We start from the raw sequence: 26,486 nt of genomic DNA, 5'->3' as shown, positions 1-26,486 counted from the left end.
AATACTCTCACCCAACAATACCTATCCTAACAACAAGTGATGCCCCCCCCCCCCCCCACAACCCTAATTCAACCTCCTATAGTATCTAGACCCAACTTGGTGACCTCTTTCATAAATCCAAATGACTCACTTTCACCATCACACCGAAATTCAAATGTATTGGGCAGGGCAAAGATCTAATCTCCTCCAATCGTGACTCTCCCCTACCAATCATGAACCTGCACCGCCACTTCTCAACCACAACCTGGTCACCTTCCAGGAATCCCTTATCTCCAATGTGACCTCGTTCTCCTTTCTTAGATCTCTTCCCAAAACCATAAAGCTCTAAGCAGAGCCATAGACAACCTAAGGACAGAATCTGACTTCAGAATGAGATTTTCACTCTGCAGCGGAGTTTGCACTGATATAAAACTTCCTGGCAGATTAAAACTGTGTGCCGGACCGAGACTTGAACTCGGGACCTTTGCCTCTCATGGGCAAGTACTCTACCAACTGAGCTACCAAAGCACAACTCGCAACCTGTACCCATCCTCACAGCTTTAATTCTGCCGGTACCTCGTCTCCTACCATCCAATCTTCACAGAAGCTCTTCTGCGAACCTTGCAGAACTAGCACTCCTGGAGGAAAGAAGAGACATGGCTTAGACATAGCCTGTGGGATGTTTCAAGAATGAGATTTTAACTTTTTTTATTTTTTTATTTTTATTCTTTTTAAAATCTTTGCTTGGAGCCCACACAGGGGAAAAAAAAAGCAAAATTTCATGAACATGGTAGAATTAAACTGGAAACTGTGAAATGTGGTGACTGGAAACTGTGAAATGTGGTGAAAGACGTCAGAACGTAACGTGTGGGTGTGTGTTTTCCTTCTGTAGCCAATGGCAGTGTGGCATACTTTGATACTCAGTGACCTCTAGTGTAGCAATGACCTTTAGTGTATTGCTTGTCAACTTTTTCTTGTTCCTTGTGCTGAATGGTCGAAGAGGAGGATTCTGCAGTATTGCTAATGTGTGCTGTTTGCACTTCAAGTTCCTCACTTGCTGCAGTGTAAACACATCAGGTTTCTTGAAAGTACATACATACACACAAGTTTTCCTTCACATGTAGTATTCATTTACACTTATGAATATGAAATAAAGTCAAGCCCGCTGTGATTTCAGTGTTTCTCTGCCCCAGCAATCCATTACATTTATAACAATCTGTCCGCCATTACAACATACAAACACAATTGAGGACTGCAACAAAGATGATCAAACCATCATACAGCTGTTCAGTGAACACATCCAATTAACTATGGTGCCGCACATAGCAAATGGAGTAGCCTACATTGGCTACAGTTGGTAGCGGCACGATATGTTCCAGATTCCGTCAAGATGCCCTGAGCAGAACTACTGTAAGTAAAATTAATGCACGTTAGTGAGGGGCATATAAATTAAACTGAAGTAGGAGCCATGGTCACTCCATTTGCTGTGCATCAATCACATCAGCCATACTTTGGTACAAGCCAGCAAGTAAGCTCGCTGTGTGGAAAACAAAGATCCAAGATGTTACAAACATCCGAGATGTTGTAATGTGGCAGTTTTCACCATATTTCAGAATTTTCAGTTTATTTCACGTTACAGCTATAAATTTCTGCTATTGTCGAGATGAACACAAAATGACAAAATTCTCAAAACTGTGTGTTTTAAGGTTTAATTTGCGGCAGTAATGTGCTGCAAAATGGCTCAATTACCTTTTACATCATTAGCTAAAAGTGATAAACTTTTTAATTACCTATCCTACAGTATTACTAGTGCAAAACCACTTTTTCCCAATTGGTCTATTACATGACGTACAATTTTGAAATTTCTTTCTTATTTGCTTATGGATTTGCGATTTGATTATGAGTGTTGGTAAAATTGCTACTTAGGAAGATGAGAATGAAACTCTCACACCAACTTTGATTTACAGGTTCTGTGCCTGTATATTTTATAATCCAATACTTCAGGAATTTCGAATGTTTCATACACTAAGGTCTGTAAACTTATTACACAATTAGCTAAACAAAGTGGTGTGTTAGTGTGGTAAAGTGGCTGCGCTGGCTGTTGGGTGACGTAACAAGTCACCAGCCTATAAGAGCTCACTAGCTGGAAATGGCCGTTTTCTTGATTCTGATCGAGCAGATTCTTTGAGACACAGTGTTTGAATTTAAAAAGTTGACGATCAATACCGTTGCTGAATAGAGACTGAGTTATAAGTGGCATAAGAAAAGGTGGCGGCTGGGCCCCTTTGTCACTTATTGGCTCAGTCCAGAACACTTCGCATCGACTGTCCCATTTTTCTACTGCTGCAGCAACCTAGTAATAGTTATGTTATTATTGTGGGATGAAGCTAAAGTCGTGTCAGCAATGCTGGTCATGGATTACATCAGCATTTCCTCTCTCACATCTCCGCTCTTCGCAATGGTCTAAAATATTCCCTTTAGTCCAACACTACCAGTGGTGCGAACCATCGGTCTTTTGAGCCACTTATAGCTTGTTCAGTCACGTGAAATGTCAATAGGAAGGAAATGGGACAAAGTCAAGTGAGACACAGGGTAAGAATGTAGAATCAAGACAAATCTTTCTAGGAAGAAATGTAAAATCGAGGAATTTTTAGCACTGATCTTATGGGTTTTTCACAGGGCCTACAAATTCATAGCATATAATCATGAAAAACATAAAATCAGAGAATGTAAAATTTGAAGTTCCACTGTATACTTTAAAATGTGTCTAGTGGAATGCTGCAATGCTCTACATTTGACAGTTATGTCTTGTCTGCTTAAGGGAAGACTGAGGCACTTGTGGCCACCATCACACGACTCAGAACGGTCACTTATTCCTTCCACGTATGTTGTCTTGACTCTGTACATGCGAACAAGGCTGCGTTGAAAACTCGCCTCACCTCACAACTGTAATGTTTCGATTGACTGTTATGTGTCACAGTTAACTTCATACAGCACATGTAAAATAATTTGATATTTCAATACAATAACAGAAAAAAGGTAAGATACTCTTCCAAACAGATACTTTACTATGCTTGGCAGTAACAGGAAACTATGTACACATTAAGTGAACCCTATCACTGAAGTCAAGGATGTCTGTCTTTTTTTAAGAACATTGTATATTTGCAGTTATAAATTTTCAATAATTCATTTGTTAGCAAGAGAATAAAATTGATAATTACTGTTGATCAGTGGTAGATCACTCACACATTATGGATTTAATTGGTTGCGGCGAATTGTTAGTAACATGCTAGCTCTAATAAAGCACAATTAACTAGGTGTACTGGTTGCTAGGATACATAAGAGACACTTTTCAACTGCAATCAGTCCTGGTAGGTCCTTTTCAGGTCTGTTCCAAAACTTAAAGATGTCATGATCACCTGTGTGCATTAAATGTGCAGATCTAATTAATCTGCTGCATAGGGTTTGTTATTTGTCCAGTCGCTGAAACAATCTTTCTATCTTTTGGGTTGGCAATGACACTGTACTGAAGGATCTGTGTTAGTAAACAAAAGAGAGAGAAGTGAAGGGTGAATTCTGAAGGGGTACCTGGAAAGACAGCCAAAGGAATGCAGCAATGTTATGTTTGGAAGTAGTTACCACATTCACACGAAGAAAAGCCGAAGTTTGATTTTTAATCTCTTATAACCCCTATTAAAAATTCATATCTATTATTACACATCAATTATGCTAGTTAATTAGAAATCCATCCTTTCCTCACATCATATTGAAACATCACTTTTAACTGGAATAATTAAATTTTTTGTCATTGACACTGCAGATTTCTTAAAGTGAGTGAAACCAAAAAAGAGCTAAATGGATTGTAGGTTCTTTTCCACCTTCTACTTCATCTGTGGCCTCTTTAAATAGTTTTGGGAAATTCAAAATTCATTCTGTAAGATCATTACCATATCCTTCAATTGTAAGTGGAATTCTTTCCCATCTGTAAAGTAGCATTTCCTTAATCTGAGTGTGTATGAACTCTAACATAGTATATAAACTGCTACAACTTGTGCTGACCTCTTGTTTTAGAGATGATTTCAAAGATAAACATAAGTTGTTCATGCACCATACAATTAATTTTGCAATATTTATTGTTGCAGCATCATTCGAGCAAGATTTAACAAAAATATGACTAATTACTGTATTTATACAACGGATAGCACAAGGAAGCCTTTTGTGATTTTCCTAAGCTTTTTTGTATTGCCTCGCTCATCACAACCAAAAACAGAATTATGTAGCAAATCTGACGAAATGTTCCAGCCAGCCATCCTCTTTTCTATTTCTTTCATGGTGTTTACTCTTGTTTTCTTAAGGCCTGGGAATTTAGTTGGAAATAAAACATTATTCACAAGAGACCATCTGTGTTTATGTAATGTGCTGTAAGCAGCAAATCATATGCCCAATTGTGTGAATCAGTCCATTTATCAACTGTCACAGCACATGCTTTATTAGTAGCTTCCATTAACACAGAGGGCATTATGATGTTTCAACTTGCATCAGCCTGTCCTTTGACATGCCTGATTACAGTAAAGGGATGTGACATGATATCTGAAGTGCTGGCTTCCTCATAATGTCCCCCTACCTCTATTAATTCTTGGTCTATTACATTGAAATCGTAACCAGAAACAGTATTACAAGGTCTCATATCTTTTTGTACTCTTTGGAACACACTTGATTGTTGTTATAATTTTTTTTATTGTTGCTGATATCCCTGAAGGAGCTGTGTCTCTGGGATTTCTTACAACTTTGTTTCCCGACTGGAAGCAGAATAACGTATAGCATTTTGTGCACAATATGTTGCCAGTAAATTAGCTGTTTTCATCTGCAACCGACAGAAATTTATTCCACTTTTAGACTTTAAGACCTTCGCATTTTAATCTTACTTTTTAATGCACTGGTTCCCTCATGCTGCATAATCACATACCATGAATGAGGAACCTATGTTGGATGTAGTTATGTACACGTAAATACATGCTTATAAATAATTGGGCAGATAACAAATCTAATAACCAAACAGTGGCAGGAGCAAATACACAAAAAAATAAGGAAATTTGCAAGCTTTTGGAGTCTATGGCTCCTTCTTCTGGCAGAAGTTTTGAAGAAGAAGGATAAAGGAAAAGGACTGGTGAGGTTTAGGAAATGGGAAGAGTTACAGTAATGTCTCCACTGGCCAGGAGTTGTGGGCAACTTTTTCATAGCTCTCCCCTTTTCCTAAATCTCATTAGTCCTTTTCCTTCATCCCTCCTCTTTCCCCTTCCACCATTCTGCCAGAAGAAGGATCCACTGACTCCAAAAACGTGCACAAATCCTTAACTATTGTATGTGTTTGCTCCTGCCACTGCTTGATGAGTAGATTTTTAACCATTCAATTCTACTTTAACTGTAATAAATACATTATTTTCATTGATACAAATACACATCTAGCATCTTTGGAGTCAAATATTGCCTATGATTTGGTCATGACTTCTGCGTTTGCTCACAATAAATGGTCCAGGCAGCCTATCCACTTAGGCTGTACTCGTCCTATCACGCATTTTGTGCTCGTTTACTCAGCCATTCAGGACTCTACTGCCCACTGGCAGTAACTGGGATTCCACTTCCTCGGCATGAATATTGGCCAGCCTTTCTGTCTCTCTGTAATCTTATAGTTTTCTCAAGTGAATTTCACCTTTGATTTAATTAGACAGCAACATTCTTAGTACGTTTATTCATTCATTTAAAGAGTTCTCTTAACTATTTTACCCAATTGCAGAACATTCTAATGAAACTAATTCTATTTTTATGTTAAGCCATTGTTTCACTGTTGTCTACCTCATACAGTAATTTTACTGTTACATACAATAAGAACCAGGAAAATCAGATTTGTTACCAGTCTTGTCCAGTCATAATTGCTTGCCACAGAGCTGCTACACTCGCAAAAATACGTGGCATGTTGCTCAGAACTTTGCGCCTGGCTGAAATATGTGGATCCACAACTGTAGGTTTATCCTTCCCATGAGTATTGTCCTGCATTAAAGAAGAGAAGAAACAATCATCAAAACAAGAAACAATGAATGGCTGTTCATTGTGGCAAAGCCGTAATGGTAAAGTCATAATTGTCTCTTTTTGTTAGGCATGGGAGGATAAAGCATGATTAAAATAAAGAAAGAAGAAATGGAAAAAGAAAGGTTTGTGTTACATCGGAAACATTCATTGGGCACAAGCATGTTGGTTCTGGAGTAAAACAGTGCACACTGATTTTAAAACAGATCCTAACTACTGATGCCATCCCATTTAATTTTTTTAATGTAACATGTGAAAGCAGTTACCATGATACAACAACTTTTTTCTTCCATACATTGTCAGACAGCACTTTTATAAACACTGATCAGCCAGAACATGATGATCACCGACCTACTATCGATAAAAACGCATCCACGCAATAGCAGCATCACCTGGCAAGCAATGACTGCTAGTCAGACAAATGCACGGTGCGTGTAGTATCAGTGAATGTACTGTCCATGTGTAGGATGGGGAATGTGCACCATCTGTCTGAGTTTGACTGAGGGCAGATTTTGATGGTCCAGAGCCTTGGCACAAGCATTTAGGGAACTGTAGGACTTGGTGGGTTTTCGAGCAGCACTGTGGTGAGTGTCTTCAACACATGACAAAACCAAGGTGAAACCGCATCCAGACATCATGGGGTTGGGCAGCCACCCCTCATTACAGATGTTGGACATCATAGGGTGGGCAGACTGGTAAAACGGGACAGGCAGCAAATTGTGGCAGAATTAACATCAGCTTTAATGCTGGGCAGAGTACATGTGTGTCTGACCATGAGTGCACCGAACACTCTTAACAGCAGACCCCCACAGCCAGCGACTCATATTTGTGCAAGTGTTAACACCATGACATTGGCACCTACAACTGAAATGGGCACATAACCATCGGCACTGGACATTGGCGCAGTGGCAGAGCATTGCACGGTCTGATGAATCTCAATACCTTCTTCATCATGCAGATGGGTGGGCGCGAATCAGGCATCTTCAAAGGGAACAGCTCCTTGACACCTGTACTGCAGAACGGAGACAAGCTGGCAGCCACTGGCAGTACTTTGGTTGTTTCGTCTTGCTGCTCTGGCCTCCAGCCCTAAATAAGTGTGTTCCACTGCTGCACTGTATTTTGTATATAATAACCTTAAATATCCCCATCATGCTAATTATACAAATGATGGAGGAACGATGAATGTCTATATAACTTTGGACTAAGGAAGACACTATCCATGTGGCACTCACTAGCATGCCACATTCTCTGTAACTTCATATCAGTTTGCCAAAGTAATGAAGTCTGTATTGGATGTAAATCCATAAGTTATAAGTGGAGAAATAATAGAATTAATTGCTACTCAACACATATGAGTTGTGGGCAATCACATTTGACACCTTCTCTATGTGATGAGTACCAAACTATCCTAATTCTACTGTTATTTTGTCAACAATTATCCACTGTTTCATTTTGGCAAGTTACAAAGCCACATTTGTAAGCAGTTGTGTTGTGTATTCACCAAAGAAGCAACTTTGTCATATGTATAGTATGATTTTTATCCTGACATAGTTCCTGTTACTCTGGATTTGTATGGAACTTCATTACACACTGCGCAATAGTAGCCGGCCAGAGTGGCCGAGCGGTTCTAGGCGCTACAGTCTGGAACCGCACGACCGCTACGGTCGCAGGTTCGAATCCTGCCTCGGGCATGAATGTGTGTGTTGTCCTTAGGTTAGTTATGTTTAAGTAGTTCTAAGTTCTAGGGGACTCATGACCACAGCAGTTAAGTCCCATAGTGCTCAGAGCCATTTTGCGCAATAGTACCTACATAGTCAATACTCCACCCTACACATTGTAACTAAGCAACTTTTATAATTTCTGTCTAAAATGAGACTAAGTATATATCTGTACGTTTTCAGTGAGCTATTAAAGTTACAACTGCTCAATTAAAACAGCAAACACTACCTGCTGTGCAGGGACAGGCATGAATACATGCACAAGGTTGCTGAAAACCTGCCCTGGGTTGGCACCAGGCAGACCAACATTTAAAGACGTAACTGCACCAAGCATCTGCTGACTGAAAGCGTGCGATTGCTGCTGTGTGCTGTCCAACAAACAGTAGTGGCACAACAGTGTCAGTGCTTCCAGTTGAGTAACTGCGTAGTCTGCAGGTAGGCAACACAAGTCCTCTCTGGAAAGGAAAGAGCGTTAAAACACAGTAAAAATGGAAATTATTAACTATGAAGTGCAATGTCTTATTTGTAGCATTTATTGATCACAGGACAAGAGAAGCAAAGCATTCACAGACAAATTTCAAGCTTCCAGGGCAATAATTTCCTTTTATTTGAGGAACCAAGGAAAGATGGAGGGGGATAGCTATCAAAGACGATACTTTCAGGTGCGTGTGTGTGTGTGTGTGTGTGTGTGTGTGCGCGTGTGTGTGTGTGTGTTTGGGGGGGGGGGGGGGGGGGGGGGGAGATAGCACTTCCAATGAAGAATGCAAATTCAGAAACTGAATTACAGAAGTGAAGCATGTGCTCTGTGATGAGGGCAGCACAGTGACTTGTGCTGTAGCGCAAAATATTCTCAGTGTTCAATTAAAATCAGAAATGGAAGAGTAACTAGTGTGTTAACTCTTCCTTCCTTTCCATGAAAGAATACAAATATCAGACATTGTTTCACAGAGCTAAAATGTTAAACATCTAATTTATATACCTATTCACAATTTAACACATTCTCTATATATTAACTTTATTCACATCCTTGTTTTAATTGAATACCTATGTTACTTACGCAACATTGCACACAAAGAATGCTTGTTGTTGTTGTTGTGGTCTTCAGTTCTGAGACTGGTTTGATGCAGCTCTCCATGCTACTCTATCTTGTGCAATCTTTTTCATCTCCCAGTACCGACTGCAACCTACATCCTTCTGAATCTGCTTAGTGTATTCATCTCTTGGTCTCCCCCTACGATTTTTACCCTCCACGCTGTCCTCCAATACTAAATTGGTGATCCCTTGATGCCTCAGAACATGTCCTACCAACCGATCCCTTCTTCTGGTCAAGTTGTGCCACAAACTTCTCTTCTCCCCAATCCTATTCAATACTTCCTCATTAGTTATAGTTATGTGATCTACCCATCTAATCTTCAGCATTCTTCTGTAGCACCACATTTCGAAAGCTTCTATTCTCTTCTTGTCCAAACTATTTATCGTCCATGTTTCACTTCCATACATGGCTACACTCCATACGAATACTTTCAGAAATGACTTCACTTAAATCAATACTGGATGTTAACAGATTTCTCTTCTTCAGAAACGCTTTCCTTGCCATTGCCAGCCTACAGTTTATATCCTCTCTACTTCGACCATCATCAGTTATTTTGCTCCCCAAATAGCAAAACTCCTTTACTACTTTAAGTGCCTCATTTCCTAATCTAATTCCCTCAGCATCACCCGACTTAATTAGACTACATTCCATTATCCTTGTTTTGCTTTTGTTGATGTTCAATGCAAAGAATGCTTGTGTAAAAGATATTGTTAACTTCAGTCAGTCAAAACATTGGTTTGATGTAGCTGTTCACTTTAGTCTATCTTGTGCATGTCTTTATATCTCTGCATAATTATTGGAAACTACATTGACTTCCATGTTTACTTTTACTGTAATCAAGCGTTAAGTCTTCCCTGCAATTTTTACTGCTACACTTACCTCCATCACCAAATTAGCTAGTCTTTGACACCTCAGAAAGTTTTCTTTATCTTGTCAAGCGATCCCTTCTTTTCACCAAATTGTACCATAAATTTATTTTTACCCTCATTTCAATTCAGCACTTCTCCATTAGCCATTTGAATTTTCAACATTCTTCTGTAGGACCACTTTTCAAAACCTTTCATTCTCTTCTTATCTGAAGCATTTATCATCCACATTTCACACCCATACAAGGCTACATCCCAGACAAACACCTTCAGAAAAGACTTCCTAACACTAAAATCTATATTGGATGTTAATATATTTCTTTCCTTCAGAAAACTATGGTAAGTCCAGGTTGGAATATCAACAATTATGAAAAGGACGGATTGCTATTCACATTAAAGATGACATGTTGAATTGCAGACGTGCACAACAAAGAGACTTACACAGCATGGTCTGAAGGGCCAGAGAATGTGGTCATGTGTGCCTGCTTGAGTGACTGTGTCTGTGTTTTCCCTTCTGTTCTGAAGACGGCTTTGGCCAACAGCTCGGTGTGTTACAGTCTTTTCATTGTGCCTGTCTGCAACTCAGTATGTCATCTTTAGGTGAATAGCAATCTATCCATTTCATAAATTTTCATATTCTTTTTCAGAAAAACTTTTCTTGTTAATGCCAGTAAGCATGTTATATCCTATTTATTCCTGCCATTATAAGTTACTTTGCTTTACAAATTTCAAAACTCATCTACTTTTTTTGGAGTCTCATTTCCTAATTCTCTCAATATTACCTGATTTAATGCAACTACGTTTTGTTACTCTTGTTTTATTTATTTATAATTCTCTTGGTATTACCTAATTTAATGCAACTACATTTTGTTACTCTTGTTTAATTTTTTTAATCTTCATCCTATAACCTATTTGAAGACACTGTTCACACAGTTCAACTGATTTTCCAAGTCCTTTCCTAATCTGACAAAATTACGTCTTTCGCAAATCTTAAAGTTTTTACTTCTTCTCCCTGAACTTCAATTTTTATTGCTTGCTTGCTATACTAAATAACATAGGGGATAAGACATAAACCTACTGCACTCCCTTATTGACTACTGCATGGTTTTCATATTCTTCAACTCGTGGAACTGTGGTGTCATCTCTCTTAAAGTTTTAAATAACCTTTGGCTCCTTGTATTTTATCACTAATAACTCCAGTAGTGCAAAAAGTATATTCCAGTTAATGTTGTGAAAGGCTTTTTTCTAAATCTACAACCATTATAAATGTAGGTTTGTCTTTCTTCAATCTCTCTTCTCAAAATATATGGGCAGTACTGCCTTGCAAGTTCCCATATTTCCTGTAACTCGTCCCCCAGGTTGTCTACTAAAAGCAGTTTCATTTTTTCTATTGATGAATATTTAGCTCAAAAACATGAAAATACAACAGAACTTTTTAGCAAGGTCAGAAACGAGATATATGCATAAAGAATAATGTTTCATATTGTAGTGCTGATACTCTGATATCTAAAGTATAGCATATCAGTACACACAACATTAAATATAAGAAGAAAAAGTGAAATGCAAAAGAAATTCATTTACGTAATGTGTTACAAAAATGTTTAAACTGTCTAGTTACAATAGGTCTTTATTCAGTTTCTGGGAATAAATAGTCATTTAAATTTAAATGACTATTATGGTTCTAGAGGCCACTCTAAGTACAGTAATTCTGTTATGAAACACAGTACTTCTGTTACCTATTGTCTTCTGAGCCATAATGCTGAGACAGGTTTTCTATGTTGCTGCATAATTGATTGATGACACTCATAACTACTTCAGTCAGAGATGACCCCATAAATGGGAGAGCAGAAGCTATGAGATTGGTCCACTGATGATGCAGATGGCGCATATGCCTCTGCAACAATGAGACTATCATCAACCAACCAAAATAAATAATATAGTTTTATCAACTAACAGTAATATTAAGAATATGAAGAAACAACACATATGAAAGACAAAACAATACCAACAGGGCAATGCTCATAAGAAGAGGTAAAATTACTCAACTATGTGGCTGAACCCATGTACAAAGAACACAAAAGCTGTAGAACAACAAGAAATTTAACATTTATTTTACTGACTTATAACTATATTAAAAAATATTCCTAAACTAAATTACCAGCAGAAGAGAACACGATAGATAATCTCATAGAATAGCTGTCGAGGAACTGAAATGAATGTAAGAATCTCAAAGTGGAAGCCAGTGATTCACACCTGTCTTAATGCAGTCAAAACAGAAGCTAAGAACATTGACTGTTGAGGTATGTCAAGTCCTGGATGGTATTTTAACTGATTCGAAGATGAAGTGCTCTTCACAGAAGATGTGCTTTCTCTGTTTGTAACAGTTGCAGACTCACTATCACTCTTCTGAGCATTAACTTGGTGTTCAAGCATTACTAAAGCAAGAAGTAGTCTGGAATCAAAACAAAAGTTGAGAACATAATTGAGCTGCTAGAACTAATAATATTATAACAACTTCCAATACTGATGAACAAAAGCAGAAGCAGCAATACTTACCTCAAAAGTTGCACCTGAAATCCCTCTGAATGTTCAGAACAACGAAATTTACATCTGCTGCTACTTTCCGCATATTCTGAATCAGGGTCATTGAAATGCATAATTTCTTCTGTTAGTGTTCTTTGTAAAGGGTTGTCATTAACCTGCAATATTTAAGATTTATTACTCAACCAAAAACAATTCTCAACAGCTATCCAGCATATACTTATACAGATTGGGAGGGGGGGGGGGGGGGGGGGGGGGACACCTCCACACATGGGGGCGCAGCCCTCCACCCCAACACATACAAATCATAGAGGGTGTTTCCACAAGAGCACGCAAAAATTTAACAGGACATAGAGGATGCTCCACGGAACAAGTTGAAGTAGGGAACCTGGGGTCAGAGAAGTCAGCTTCAGTAGATAATAGGAACAAAATCATATTATTGCATACTTTCTATTTACATTAGCCACAGTTAAGTGCAAATACAGTCACTGACACAATGAACTTCTCATTTGCACTGTATCTTACAAAATGTGCTGAAACTAATGGCCATCAATCTTAACGCAAACATGACATGGGAAAACCAGATTCTGATGCACCCTGACAAATCTCCCTGGTGTTTTTTGAATCACATTGCAGACAGCTACAATTCTGGCACATAATTCCATCTCTGTATCCACTGGGGTCTCAGACACAAGTGAATTTAGATATCTCCATAGGAAATAATCAAGGGGATTCAGGTCAGATGACCTCGCAGGCCATGGAATAGGACCCCCCCTTCGAATCCAGCAACCAGGAAATACAGTATTGAAATGGTTGTGGGCATCCACACTGAACTGAGGCAGAGCAGCAGATTGTTGTAGCCACATCCTCTCACCAACAGTCAAGATTACGTTCTCCAACAATTCAGGTAGAACTCTTTGCACAAATCTTAAGTACAGGTGCCCATTCAGACAGCCACGTAGAAGATATGGCCCAATGAGATTGTTCCCTACAATACTGACCTAGATAATCACACTTGATGGTGTGCTTCCTGTTCAAAATGAGGCCTCGACTGTAAACAGCATCATTTGGAGGAAATCTGGTCGATCAATCACTTGTTGGAGCAACCATTGATACAACATGTCTCCTGGTACAGTCAGTCACAAGCACTGCATGGACTCGTTGTGGGTGATAAGGGTGTAATTGTTGTTGTGGAGTACTTGTCACACACCAGTATCTGCAGCACCCATTTCACATGCAATATGATGAGTACTTGTAGTAGGATTAGCTGCAACACGTTCCAGCACCTCCTCTTCAAAATCGGGTGTGCAAGTGGTCCTCATGTTGCCAGAGCCCTCATTTCCTCTTTCCAATGAACCATTCCCCCACATTCATCAATCAAGAGAAATAAACACTCATAGCGATGGATGATGCCCATTAGGAAATCATTCCCTCTACAGCCTTTCAGCAGTGAGAGCGTTGCAATGTACTTACACGTAAACAATACACATGTCAGTGAGTTCTGTGAAACTGTACCGGTACTGCGCCACTGTATTGTACTGTATGTCTCTGAATAACACTGAGTAATGAATGGGCCTGTTGTTGACTCAAAGCACATTCTGTCATGGGATGATGTAAATACAATACAACAGAGCCACCTTATTGACAAGTGAAGTAAACAAAACCCTCATCATGACTTCCTAGTAATTAGGCTTGTCCTCCTTGTTTCCTTACAAGAAATAAAGAATGTACAAGTAAATAAACAGCATAGTATGTGTAAACTTGTACATGTTAGTTGTAAATAAGCTGGAAAACAGTAATGCAAGACAAAGTGGTAGACAAGTTTACTTCCATATCTGGCTTCTCTAACACCAGGTTCCCTACCTCAAATCATTCAATGGAGCCTTCTCTATGTGCTGTTACATTTCTGCACACTCTTACGGAAACACTCTGTATATTGACTGGTGTAATTTCACATGAACAACAGAAAAAGAATAAAATAACAATTATATGAAAACACCAGACTGCCACTCACTATACAGAGGGGACATTAAGTTGCAGAAAGGCACGACAAAAAGACTGCCATGTCTGTCTGCAACTAAACATCTCCTCCATATGGCGAGTAGCACTCCATCCTTTTCATAATATTCTCATTATTCCATTCTGAATTTTCCATTGTTTGAAAATAATAATTGTATATGACAAGATCACAGAAAATAAGTCACCTCCTCTGTATATTACAAGAACTATTTTTTATGACTTTAGGAAGGAGTCCTGGCCCCACACAAAATATAATATTGCCATTACACCCATATCTTGTAACAAAAAGCATAATTGGTTGAGCTGAAAAAACTTGGTTGTGAAAGCATTATGAGTTTCTTTTGTTCATCTCATTACTTTTTATTTTATGTAGCTGGAGAAAAATCAAGAGGAGTATACAATTTATGGAAGAACTGCTGCAACATAACTGACACGCATAATTTAGAATTTAATAGACCTGTACCTGTGTTTGAGTGTTGTAAAAGACAGTACTTAATTTACTTAGCAGTAATGGTAGAGGGAGTATACAACACACAGCTTGGATCTAGCTTCAACAACTACAACTTAGAGTGTCAGTCATTATAAACAGTCAGAGGAGGCAATCATTAGTCAGTCAGCGCAGTAGTCAGCAACTGTTACTACAGTAAAACAGGGATTGTACGAGTTATGTCATCCGAGAGAGAGGACAAGCAACTCATCAGCTAAATGTGCTACTTGTTTGCATGTTGAAGAACAATGAATTAAAATGTACTGCACTGAGCTTGATACCCAACAGGCTTTGCAAATTGGTGGGCCTAGTGTGCAGAGGAGATAGCGATGTTTCCCATAACATTGTCTTCTCCTAAATCTTGTTAACATTACTGGTTGTCATTGATGAATGTAAAGACATTAGACAGTTTACCAAAGTGTGACATATACATGGTTCCTTTGACAATATGACAGCTTCCTTATTGCCTTGGGACTCCCACATTCCCTGGTACCCAGAAGAAGAGCGATTTTTTTGCTCATGACATATTTTTCATGAAAGGATCATTTTCTCTGCAATGAACCATTTCCAGATAGTCTGTGGAGCAGTCAGCAAATCAAAGCAAAATGCATGTTCATTTTTTTAAAACAACATTCATTTACTCTAGCAACATGAGATCACACATCACTCTTCACCAAAGATAGTAAAATACTGGAAGGTGAATCCCAGAAGTGCAACCAGGAATCATAAGAACATGAAACAATGTCTTCCTGTTTGGAACCATCAGTATAAATGGCAATAAAATTATGATGCTTATATAAGATAAATAAAAATGCTTGCTCACAAATGTGATCTGTAGTGCAAGGTTTCTTGCAAACTATCAAGTTTAAAAGCACTTGTACTATAATTAACAATGACGGTGGAGTCTTCCTTAAAACCTATAGTGTCATGACTGTATTACTGAAATCATTTTTCTCTTATTGCAGTTTGTTTTCTTACTCAACTGGATGCGAGGAACATGAGCTTAACACATGGCCAAACATTTCTAGCCAGCACTGGCAACCAAGGTGCTGACCAACCTATGTACTTGTCACACCATTAGTTGCCTTCTAACAGACAGAAGCAGCTCAGCTCCTGCATACTGCTTTTGGATTGAGCTCACCCTATAAAACTTAATCAAAAATTTTATGTCCTCATGATGGACAGTGTCCAGCATCTTTAGATAATTAGGTTACTCTGATACACAAATAATATTGACACTTGAAGCAGGAGAAATTAAAGAATTATAGAATTGCAACATGCAAAAAGTGTCTGCTACCCAAAGCCACTCCATGCTGCATCACTACTTTTGAAGAACAGAAAGAGCAATGTAAATGTATGATTACATTAACAAATGGAAAGGTGTCACATGAAACTTCGATCAGTCATGATCTTTTGTTTTAAATTAAAAACGCTACGTAAAGACTGAATAGATGCTGCCCCAGCTTTTTTGCTGATCACAGTCTGAATTTTCAAAAAGCTACTCCACAGATGAAAATATTTACTCCCTTGCCATCATTCATTTGCTCTTCTTTTGGCAAGTTGAAGGTCTGACTTGATTTGAGAGGTGAGTTCAGAAGGCATGATTGGCAGTGCACCGCATGCAAATGTCAGATATTTAACAAAATTTTCTAACAGGGGAGTATTGCCCTCTGAGGCACTTGATTTATCCTAAACTTTTAATCAAGTGATAGGGAAGTATTTCATAAGTTGGACTGTAATGGTTCCCCATTCCTAGTCTCCTCTATTGAAAAAGACTGACATACGGAATTTTCCTCCAACAATACGTCACTGTGACCACAAGATGCACGTGGACAGATACATTGGATAACCTGGAAGGGTAAATCCAATTAGTCTGCAGTGTTTCGCTGATTGCTCATATCTTCTAAAGCAGTATCGTTGTCTCAATTTTCATTCTTCTCTTTGGCTTCAAAGAGAGGCATTTTTTAACAGTGAAATTACTGCAGCTTCATGGGTTGCTACTACAACACAATCAGTTCTACGTGAGAGCAGGTCGTAATTCATAAATCAGTTAATGATTACAAACTCAATCATACTATCTCGAGCACTACAAATGTTAAACATAACTTTATTATCTTTAAGTCAGAGTCTTTGAAACCAAATTAGTGTTTCTCAAGGCAAGGTCATCATTTATATCATTTTCACTTAAATGAAAGTAGCTAGTTCACTTCATTATAAGTGAAACATATTGATGACTGATACAAGATTAGTACTATATTGTAACTGACTGTTTCCTTCTCTCCCAAACAGAGCACACTTTTGTGATAGCACAGCCATCTCTGCCAATATCTAGTAATCTATTTCATTTGTTATCTTTATAAGTTTATTTTTAATAAATTATTGCAATTATAACGTGTCAGCATGGATAAAGAATTCAGCACTGCTAGATTGGCTTTTAATAAGTCAAACATAAATGTTATAACAGCACACTGTGCTTCTTGGTGGCAATTTTGATATGGCAGTTCTTCGAATCTGTCATCACTCAAGTGAGTGAAGCACTAGCCTACATTCAGCGCTTTACCACACTGCAGGTCCAGGTGTGACAATCTGTCATTTGCGAAGTAGGTAACCAGTCTCTCTCTCAGCTCACACAGATACAGCAGCGAATACAATTTAATATGTGCCATAAATGGCACAGCACTCCTGTGTGATTGGTTTTATATATAAAATTATCTTCAACAATCTAAGCAATGTATGAAATGTAAACTGCTTCAGTTTTGAAGAGGGGCCTCATGCAGGGACTTCCACACAATAAATCATAGTCCTACATTGAAGTTATCAAATGTCAAAGGTCTCCTTACAGTATAAAAATTGATGCAGGAAAATTATAACAGAACCATTCTAACAGATGAAAGTAATAAGGCAGACTAACACTGGACGTATGTCCTTATCTTTCACAAGCAACTCTCTCATAACTGCATTATTCAGGTGTGGCATTTCAAAGCACCAGAGGAGCTGGTGTTGAGGGGGTGGATCCAGATGGTACATATTGTTGAAGCAGCCACTGAAACTGAATTCGTTGTGTTCAGCAGTGTGATCTGCCTTTGGGTTATGAACTCTGTTCTTGGCCACAGTTGACTGTGGCCATTCATTTGTGTTGACAGATAGTTGATGGACATGTCCACATAAAATGCTGCACAGAAATTACAGCAGAAGTGGTATACCACTTGACTACTTTCACAGGCAGATCTGCCTCTGATAAGATAGGATAAGCCAAGCCCGTGATATGACAGGAGGAGTATGTGGTGGGCATGTGTATCAAACAGGTCTTCCACCTCAATCTCCCACAGGGGTATGACCCATACAATACTAGGAGATTACACAGAGTGAATAATGGTGAAATGCAACTTTTTGAGGGGAAACTGATAGTGTTTCACTCACAGAAATTGAAGCATAGCAAGAAAATGGTATCTCAATGTGCAACTAACTGTGATTCAGGACAAGAGAGAGTAATCGGCAGCATGGGACACTTATGAAGACTGACAATCTAATCCTGTACATAAAATCTGAGAAATGCTGCAGACAATGATGTAGAAGAGATGGAACTGGAATCTATAAAGGCAGTTGTAATGATAGCTTAAGTCGGAAAGTATTTCATATCGACAAATAATTATAACCAGGTCTTTCTGTAGCAATACGGAAAAGGAAGATTAATGTAGTAGAAATGTATCTATTCCCCACGTACACACATGATAATGTTTACAGCACTGACTTACAATTTAGACAATAAGCTTTACATTGATGACAATAGCAAGTTACTTCACATAAAACCAATTACAATATTCTTCTGGGAACGAGTAATTTCATATTTGCAATGCCAACATGAGAAAAAGGATTTGAATAACGAACTACTGCAGAAAGAACATCCCATGACTTCAAATCATGTTGTTGCGGTCTTCGGTCCAGACTGGTTTGATGCAGCTCTCCTTGGTACTCTATCCTGTACAAGCCTCTTGATCTCCGAGTAACTATTGCAACCTATATTCTTCTGAATCTGTTTACTATATTCATCTCTTTTTCTCTCCCTATGATTTTTACCACCACACTTCCCTCCAGTACTAAACTAGTGATCCCCTGATGTCTCAGAATGTGTCCTACTAACTGATTCCTTCTTCTGGTTGTGACCCAAATTTCTTTTCTCCCCAATTCTATTCAGTGCCTCCTCACTAGTTACATGATATTACCATCAAATCATTTAAAGTATTTTATATAACCTCAGTTTATACAGGTTGATCAATCCTCAACACAGCCATCTGGCAGGGATTCCCACCCACCAGCAGCCAGCCAGTAGTGCTGCTAATGGGGAGCCAGGTGGCCTTACAAAAAGATTGGAGTTTTGTGAATGGATTTTGAATAGAGTACATGACAGAGAAATTGACCCTAATGCAACTTGCTTTTTGGATGGGTCATGCTCCACCTAACTGGGTACATGGAGGAAAAAAGCTGTTACTGGAGTTCTCAAAAGCCAAACATAATGCATGAAGACCCCCTGCATGATCCAAAAGAAGGAGTGTTGTGCACTATTAGCTGTGAGAGAATAACAGGCTCTATTTTTTCAGTAAAAGTTAATACTGAGAGGCATGTGGAAAACATTTGTGGTCTCTCTCTCTCTCTTTCTTTCTTTTTTGACCAACTGAGAGGGCCTTCCTCATTACAGGAAATTCATAATGTGTTTCAAGACAGGGTTACTGCTCAAAACATATGGCCCCCTTGTTCCCCCAGTTTAACACTCTGTGATTTTTATCTCTGGGCTGCATTAAAAGAGAAAGTAAACAATTGAAATTTTCCCAACCAGTTGTTAGAAATGTTTGAACAATGAAAGGAGGCAGTTCCAGCATCTCCTTGCTTAATATGTGTAATTTACTTTTCTTTTTACGTATTTACATATTGTATGTTAGAGATAAATTATGTGACAAACCACACTCTATTTACTGCGGACCTCTTGTCACTCACTCCACAGACACTACAGCTAATGACTGATCACCCTATATTACAGCAAAGCTAGAGCAGGCATACACTCGACTTGGTAAAAATGCTTTTTCATATTTATATATATTTCAAACAAGAAAAACATCATCTGCTGGAAAGATTATGAATTATGCAAGACATTTTAATTTACATGCTTAAGGTATCTGTTTTTATCACTAACTTATGACAGACTGGATACAAAACCAGCATAATGTTGCATGTGCTTTACTTTGCTGTGTAAATGACACTAGTGCTGTATTATATAAGAGCATGAGACTTGCAGATGAAAACTATACGAACATTTCACTGAACGTGATTTCCAGGTCTATGTGGTGGTTAGATATTTGTGGCACAGCAATCATGTCACACAGCTAATTGATCAAAATGCACTGCTGACTGCTACATGGAAGAAATTTATGGGCCAAGGCCTCAGAGACAACCATGCAATGAGACATCTTGGAAAAACTACAGTTACTATTGTCATTAATGAATTGTTCTAAGTATTTTGGAGATTATCAGTATGATCACATTAAACTATGAATCCCCCCATAACTGGCTAAATAAGTCAATTCAATGGGTGTAGGAATGCAATAGACCATAGCTTTCAATAGAACCATGTGGTATTCAAACCAACTTTTATATTTTTGACAACTTTACCACAAGAGAAATAATTTTAAAGAGCAAATTGGTTAAATATCACCAGTTTTTAATACTGAATTACAAACTATCATTCAAAAATCCAATGTAATTTGAGATCCTTCATCTATGAGATGTTTGAGAAAAGTTATGATAGTAAATTTTTATCTATTGAAGTGTTTATTTTTTTCAAACAACAATATTGTTGCCTTCAAAGTAGTTCCCTTTGGCAGCTACACACTGGCGGAGTTCGTGTTCCCACTCTTGGTTAGCAGCGCTAAAAGGCTTCAACTGGTAGGGCCTATAACATGTCAGTCATGTGCTTTTGAATGTTCTCCAGAGTCCCAAAGTGACATCCTTTTAAGACATTTTTCAATTTCAGGAAAAAAAAGTCACAAGGACTCAGATCAGGTGAATATGGGGGCCTTGGAACAACAGAAATGCCTTCTGAGGTCAAAAATTATGTGATGGAAGAGGCTGTGTGACATGGGGCATTGTCATGATGCAGCATTCACTTATCTGCAATGTCTGGTCTCATTCAATTCATCCTTTTCGTGAGCCTTTCAAAGACATCTTTGTAAAACACTGTTGACAGTTTGCTCTGGAGGGACAATCTCACAACAGCAAGCATGCGTTTGTCGTTTTCATGGATTGAAGGTCTCTTTGAGAGAGATTAATCTTCAACGTGTTCTCTGCCTTCCAAAAAAGATTTATGCCAGGAAAAAACTTGTGCTCTTGTTAAGGGATGTTCCCCATAGGCCTGTAGCAACAAAAGGTCACACTTATGGATTCTAAGTTTAACACAAAACTTGATGGTATAATGTTGCTCTAAATTCTGTTGTTCCATTCATGTAACACACAACAATACACAACCTCACTGATGGTGCTTTCAAATATCACATGATTGCTGTACAGAGCTGAAACTCTGACTGAGCATGTGGAAGGGATGAACACACAGGTCTACACAAGTAGAAAAACACAGTGTTGCCAGAACACTCGCAGTGTTCATAGTCTCATTACTTTTCTCATGCACCTCATACATTAAGCAAAATGAGATCACCGACAATAAGTATTTAAGGGTCAAGAGCAAACAGGACAGATCATTTCAAATTGAAATTATCATAGTGCAAGCGCTGAAAAGAACAAAATTGCTGAAGAGAAGGAATAGTGAAAAATGATGCAATAGAAGAGGAAAGAGAGTGTCTTTTACAGTTCAGTGTCCTGGGGCATCACAGTGTGGAAAGTGAAGTTTCAGTTAAAGTCAATGTAAAAAAGTGGAGTTAGGAATGTGAAAAAATAAGTGACTGCAGAGAGACAAGAAATGTTGAAATGGGAAAGATGAGTGTTCCTTTCCAAAATAATGTGCTAGGCAGTGGCACACTATTTTCTCAGAGAACTTGTAGAAGCTGAAAGCAGCAACACCATTCTATAAATTCCTAGGTTGACAAAAAACAGCTGCATTCAGCAAGAAAAAGATAACATTCAGGCAGAATGAAAAGGAAAGAAAAGCACTGAAGTGCTACAGAGAATATTAAAGGTTGAAAATTAATAGTTTTCTGAAATTGGTATTGAAAAATTAGTTCCTGGTACTAGATTTAGTTTAGAGTTTTAATTGACATTAACCAACATTAAAACATTAAGTTTTAATGTCCAGTGTGCAAACCATGCATTCCACAAGTTAAATGTTGTGGGTATACAGCTTACCATTCCAGAAATTTGAGCAGATTTAGTGCTGTACATTGTGTGCATGCATTCCTGGTGCTTGTTGTGGGCCACGTTTCTTAGCAACAACTTTTCTGAGGCTATGGTACTGACCTTATTCTCACTGGTGTCACCACCAATTGATGAGGATATATCCTCCTTGGTGAGGGGACAGCTGGTACAACTGATTCCATGAGATGGCCTTTAAGAGTCAATAACGCCTCAGAAATGATAAGTTGGTCTGATTTTGATGGGCCAGAGTGAATAAGAAAATCAAGTGAAGACAGCAGCTGGTTGATGTGCTATTATGGCTCTAAGTTATTCATGAAAAAAAATGAATAAACCATTGCATTTATAAAGTTACTGGCAACCTACCCTGTTTTTGCATGGGTAGCATTAAGTATCTACTGCTGGACAACTTGTCTACTGAAGCATTAATTTTGCCACTGTCTAGTCATAATTAAAATTCAGAGACAGAATATTATCACTCTAATATAACTTAAATTAAATAAAAATCTGTCATCATCAGCTTAATATCTGGTATGTCCTGCATCACAGGTCATTTGGGAAGTCGGTGGTAACTTATGTCTGCTTCCTGGTAGCAGTACCTTGTGCCACCTGGCTCTGCAATATAGCGGCCTTTGGTTATCTTCTGCATCCACATTCTAAGTTCTCCATTCACCATTAGGAAACAATGGCACCAGTTTCACAGTAGCAGAATGCATGAAATATTTAAAATTTTGCAGGAAGTGTGTGTGTGTGTGTGTGTGTGTGTGTGTGTGTGTGTGTGTGTGTGTGTGTGTGCGCGCGCGCGCGTGTGTGTGTGTGTGTGTGTGTGTGTGTGTGTGTGTGTGTGTGTGTGTGTGTGTGAGAGAGAGAGAGAGAGAGAGAGAGAGAGAGAGAGAGAGAGAGAGAGAGAGAGAGAGTTTTTCGATAAACAAGGGTATCTGAGCATCAGAAGAGCCTTAATGAAGTTCGCAAACGTTGGTGAAGGACTTGATAGTCAGAGTAATTTAACCCCTTTACTTAATATTTTTCCCTCCAATATTATGTTCAAAAAATATGTTTTGTTATTTACAAAACACATCCTATAACGAATTACATTACATATAGACATATAAAGACAGCTTTTAAAGTTCAAAGTAATGAGTTACAAATTTTGAAAATCACCAGTAATAAAATCCTGAGTATACTCATGCACTGGACTTTGACAAAAATATCGTGACACTTGAAGTCATTTTTCAGTTTCTGTGTAGCTATGAAGCCTAACCACACATTTCACAATGGTTTCCTGTGAACATAAATCTTGGAGGAGCTTGCTGGTATACAGTGGATGTATTTATCTCATACCAGTGGTGAGCACTTGTCATTCGACTGACAAAATGTCATCACTTTCCGTCTCCTTTTTTTAAGTATGTGTTTTGTTGTTGAGTATCCAAAGCTGCACACAGTAAAGATGATATCTAGTGGCAACCACCTAAACCAAAACACGACAGCCAGGCTACAAATGTAGTACCAGATGCTCTCTAGCTGCTAAACTTTTTTTTTTAAGGATCTTTTCTTAAGTTGCCCATGTATATTCGGGATTTTAAGTTTCTGTCAAAATAATAAGAGAGATAACTAGTTGTTTTACGTTCAGGGGTTATGAGGTGAATATTAAGTTACTGTTCATTCCATAGGTAATGAATCTACAAATATCACTCATGATGCAGACAATGAAGTAAGCATGAAAGATACATTTATTTTTCCCAATAATAAAGGTTATGAATTTTTCTTCCACTAACATTATTAAGAAGAATGATAATACACATTACTAAGTCTACCACGAAACCAATCAAAAAAGTCTTGTGTGGGGTTTGGCCAGTCTCAATATTCCAATATCTACAGGGAGGTAGTCATATGATTGTATTTATCACTAACTGAGCCCTAAGGAATCCTTCACGAAAAGTCAGATGTTGCATAGTGGACTCACTTGCACATTATTTCTGCAAAATCAAATTCCTGACCCTTTGTCTCCATTACCTGCAGGTTTTCATTCGTCAAGGGATACGAGAGAAAGGTGTAATTGGGGTGTGGCGTTTTTCTTTGAGGTCATTTGGAATGTAGGTTTGAGCAATGCTGCCTGTGTGACACAGTCAAAAAACCACTAGCTGTTAATAACTGCCCCATCTCCAAGAAGGATTTCAGCAAACAAATTAAATAATCATGCATTAATACTCAAACAATATAAACAGCATAACCTTCACTTTCAGGCTTTGGGTGCTTCCTCATTTATGACGAATGACAAAAAAGTGAAGAACCTCGCAGGTGAGAAGAAAATGAAATGAAGCTTCATGGATTGAGAGGGTATGCAATATTATTTCAGTGATTACAAAACTTACAAAGAACTTTCCTGTATGAGCTCACTTAGCAGTATGAGGCTGCACTCCCTCTAGCCTAGATGCATGCAATGTTTCAGTTGTGAAAGGTGTCATAAAGCCATTGTATCACCTCCAGGAACAAGCTGCCCCACAATTGTTGTAATTGGTCCTTGATACCCTGAAATGAGACTGAGCTGCCATCTGAGCTGGTCTCACACATCGGTAACAACTCCAGGGGCCTTTGGGGCTACATGATACGAAGCACTTCAACATCAAGCAAACAGTTCATAGATTTGTGTTTCAATTGTGAATGAGACTTATCCTGTTGAAAAATGGCACCACAATACTGTCATGTGTAAGGCAACACATGAGGACATAGAACACCTGCGACTTATCGCTGTGCCATCAGAGTTCCCTCAGTCACTACCAGCCATGACCTGAAGCCATAGTCAATGACTCTCCTACACCATGAGGTCAGCAATAACACCACTGTACCTTTCCAAAACATTCGAAGAATGGGACCTCTCTCTCCAGGGTTTCCGCCATTCTCACCACAAATGGTCATCTGGAGTAGTGCGTAACTGCAATTTATCATTGGACACAATAATGAAACCATTCAATTAGCAGTCCATACTTCCCAGTCACAGCACACTCTAAACAAAGCCATTTGTAGTGGGGGGTTAAAAGGAGCCTATGCACTACACAGTAATTCCTCAGTCTGACTGCTGCTAGTCTCTGACCAATTGTGTGTGATGATAACAGAATGTTGCAGGCATTCCATTACTTATTCTCAGATGGCAGATTTAGATGTGAAGGGCTACAATGTGCTTTGGTGCACAATTCAGTGAACCTCCCTTGTTGTAATTAAATGTGATCAACTAGGACCTTGACAAAACATATCCCTGGTCCTCACATATTTCTACTATAGCGCCACTGTCACATCCAAATGGCCCACAAACCTGGATATGACATTGTTTGACCTCTCAGCCAAATGGAGACTACAAGAAGGCCCTTTCAAACTCTTGTCAAGCATTTAATGCTGTTACACATGAGTATGTGACATCTCTGTGTCCTTCATAGCAATCACACTACTTATATACCCTTCCAGGCCTGGTAACAACACTAAAAATAAACAACACTAATGGTCATTCTACCTGTCACAGAGATCTGCAACTATTATCATTTATATATTCACTCAATGATTTGAACACTATGTGAACAAAAGTATCCAGAGACCTGGATGAAAATAACTTACAAGTTCGTGTCGTCCTGCATCGGTAATGCTGGAACTCAATATGGTGTTGGTCCACCCTTAGCCTTGATGACAGCTTCCACTCTCGCAGGTATACATTCAATCAGGTGCTGGAAGGTTTCTTGGGGAATGGCAGCCCATTCTTTGTGAAGTGCTACACCAAGGAGAGGTATCGATATCGATCGGCGAGGCCTGGCACGAAGTCGGCGTTCCAAAACATCCCAAAAGTGTTCTATAGGATTCAGGTCAGGACTCTTGTGCAGACCAGTCCATTACAGGGATGTTTTTGTCATGTAACCACTCCGCCACAGGCTGTGCATTATGAACAAGTGCTCAATCACGTTGAAAGATGCAATCGCCATCCCCGAATTGCTCTTCAACAGTGGGAAGCAAGAAGGTGTTAAAAACATCAATGAAGGCCTGTGCTGTGATTGTGCTATGCAAAACAACAAGGGGTACAAGCCCCCTCCATGACAAAATACAAGCACACAATAACACCACTGCCTCTGAATTTTACTGTTGGCACTAAACACACTGGCAGATGACGATCACCGGGCATTCGCCATACCCATACCCTGCCATCATCAGACCGCCACAATGTGTACCGTGATTCGTCACTCCAGACAATGTTTTTCTATGGTTGAATTGTCCAATGTTTACACTCCTTGGACAAAGTGAGGGGTCGTTTGGCATTTACCGACGTGATGTGTGGCTATGAGCAGTTTTCTCACCTCCTGCCTAAT

General features: G+C 38.8%; 1 protein-coding gene across 1 annotated transcript in view; it reads right to left on the bottom strand.

Annotated features, from left to right (window-relative positions):
• Window positions 1-26,486, bottom strand: part of LOC124566579 (protein dopey-1 homolog) — a 378,074-nt gene that overhangs the window by 173,596 nt on the left and 177,992 nt on the right. Inside the window, exons 17-21 of the mRNA XM_047131121.1 lie at window positions 12,297-12,439; window positions 11,994-12,192; window positions 11,477-11,634; window positions 8,011-8,236; window positions 5,891-6,027 (exon numbers count right to left, since the gene is read on the bottom strand). Coding sequence (XP_046987077.1) covers window positions 5,891-6,027; window positions 8,011-8,236; window positions 11,477-11,634; window positions 11,994-12,192; window positions 12,297-12,439 — 863 coding nt within the window. The remainder of the gene's footprint in view (window positions 1-5,890; window positions 6,028-8,010; window positions 8,237-11,476; window positions 11,635-11,993; window positions 12,193-12,296; window positions 12,440-26,486) is intronic.

Source organism: Schistocerca americana, chromosome 1 (genome assembly GCF_021461395.2).
Source record: "Schistocerca americana isolate TAMUIC-IGC-003095 chromosome 1, iqSchAmer2.1, whole genome shotgun sequence".
Taxonomy (NCBI): Eukaryota; Metazoa; Arthropoda; class Insecta; order Orthoptera; family Acrididae; genus Schistocerca; species Schistocerca americana.
This window is presented reverse-complemented; position numbering and strand designations above follow the sequence as displayed.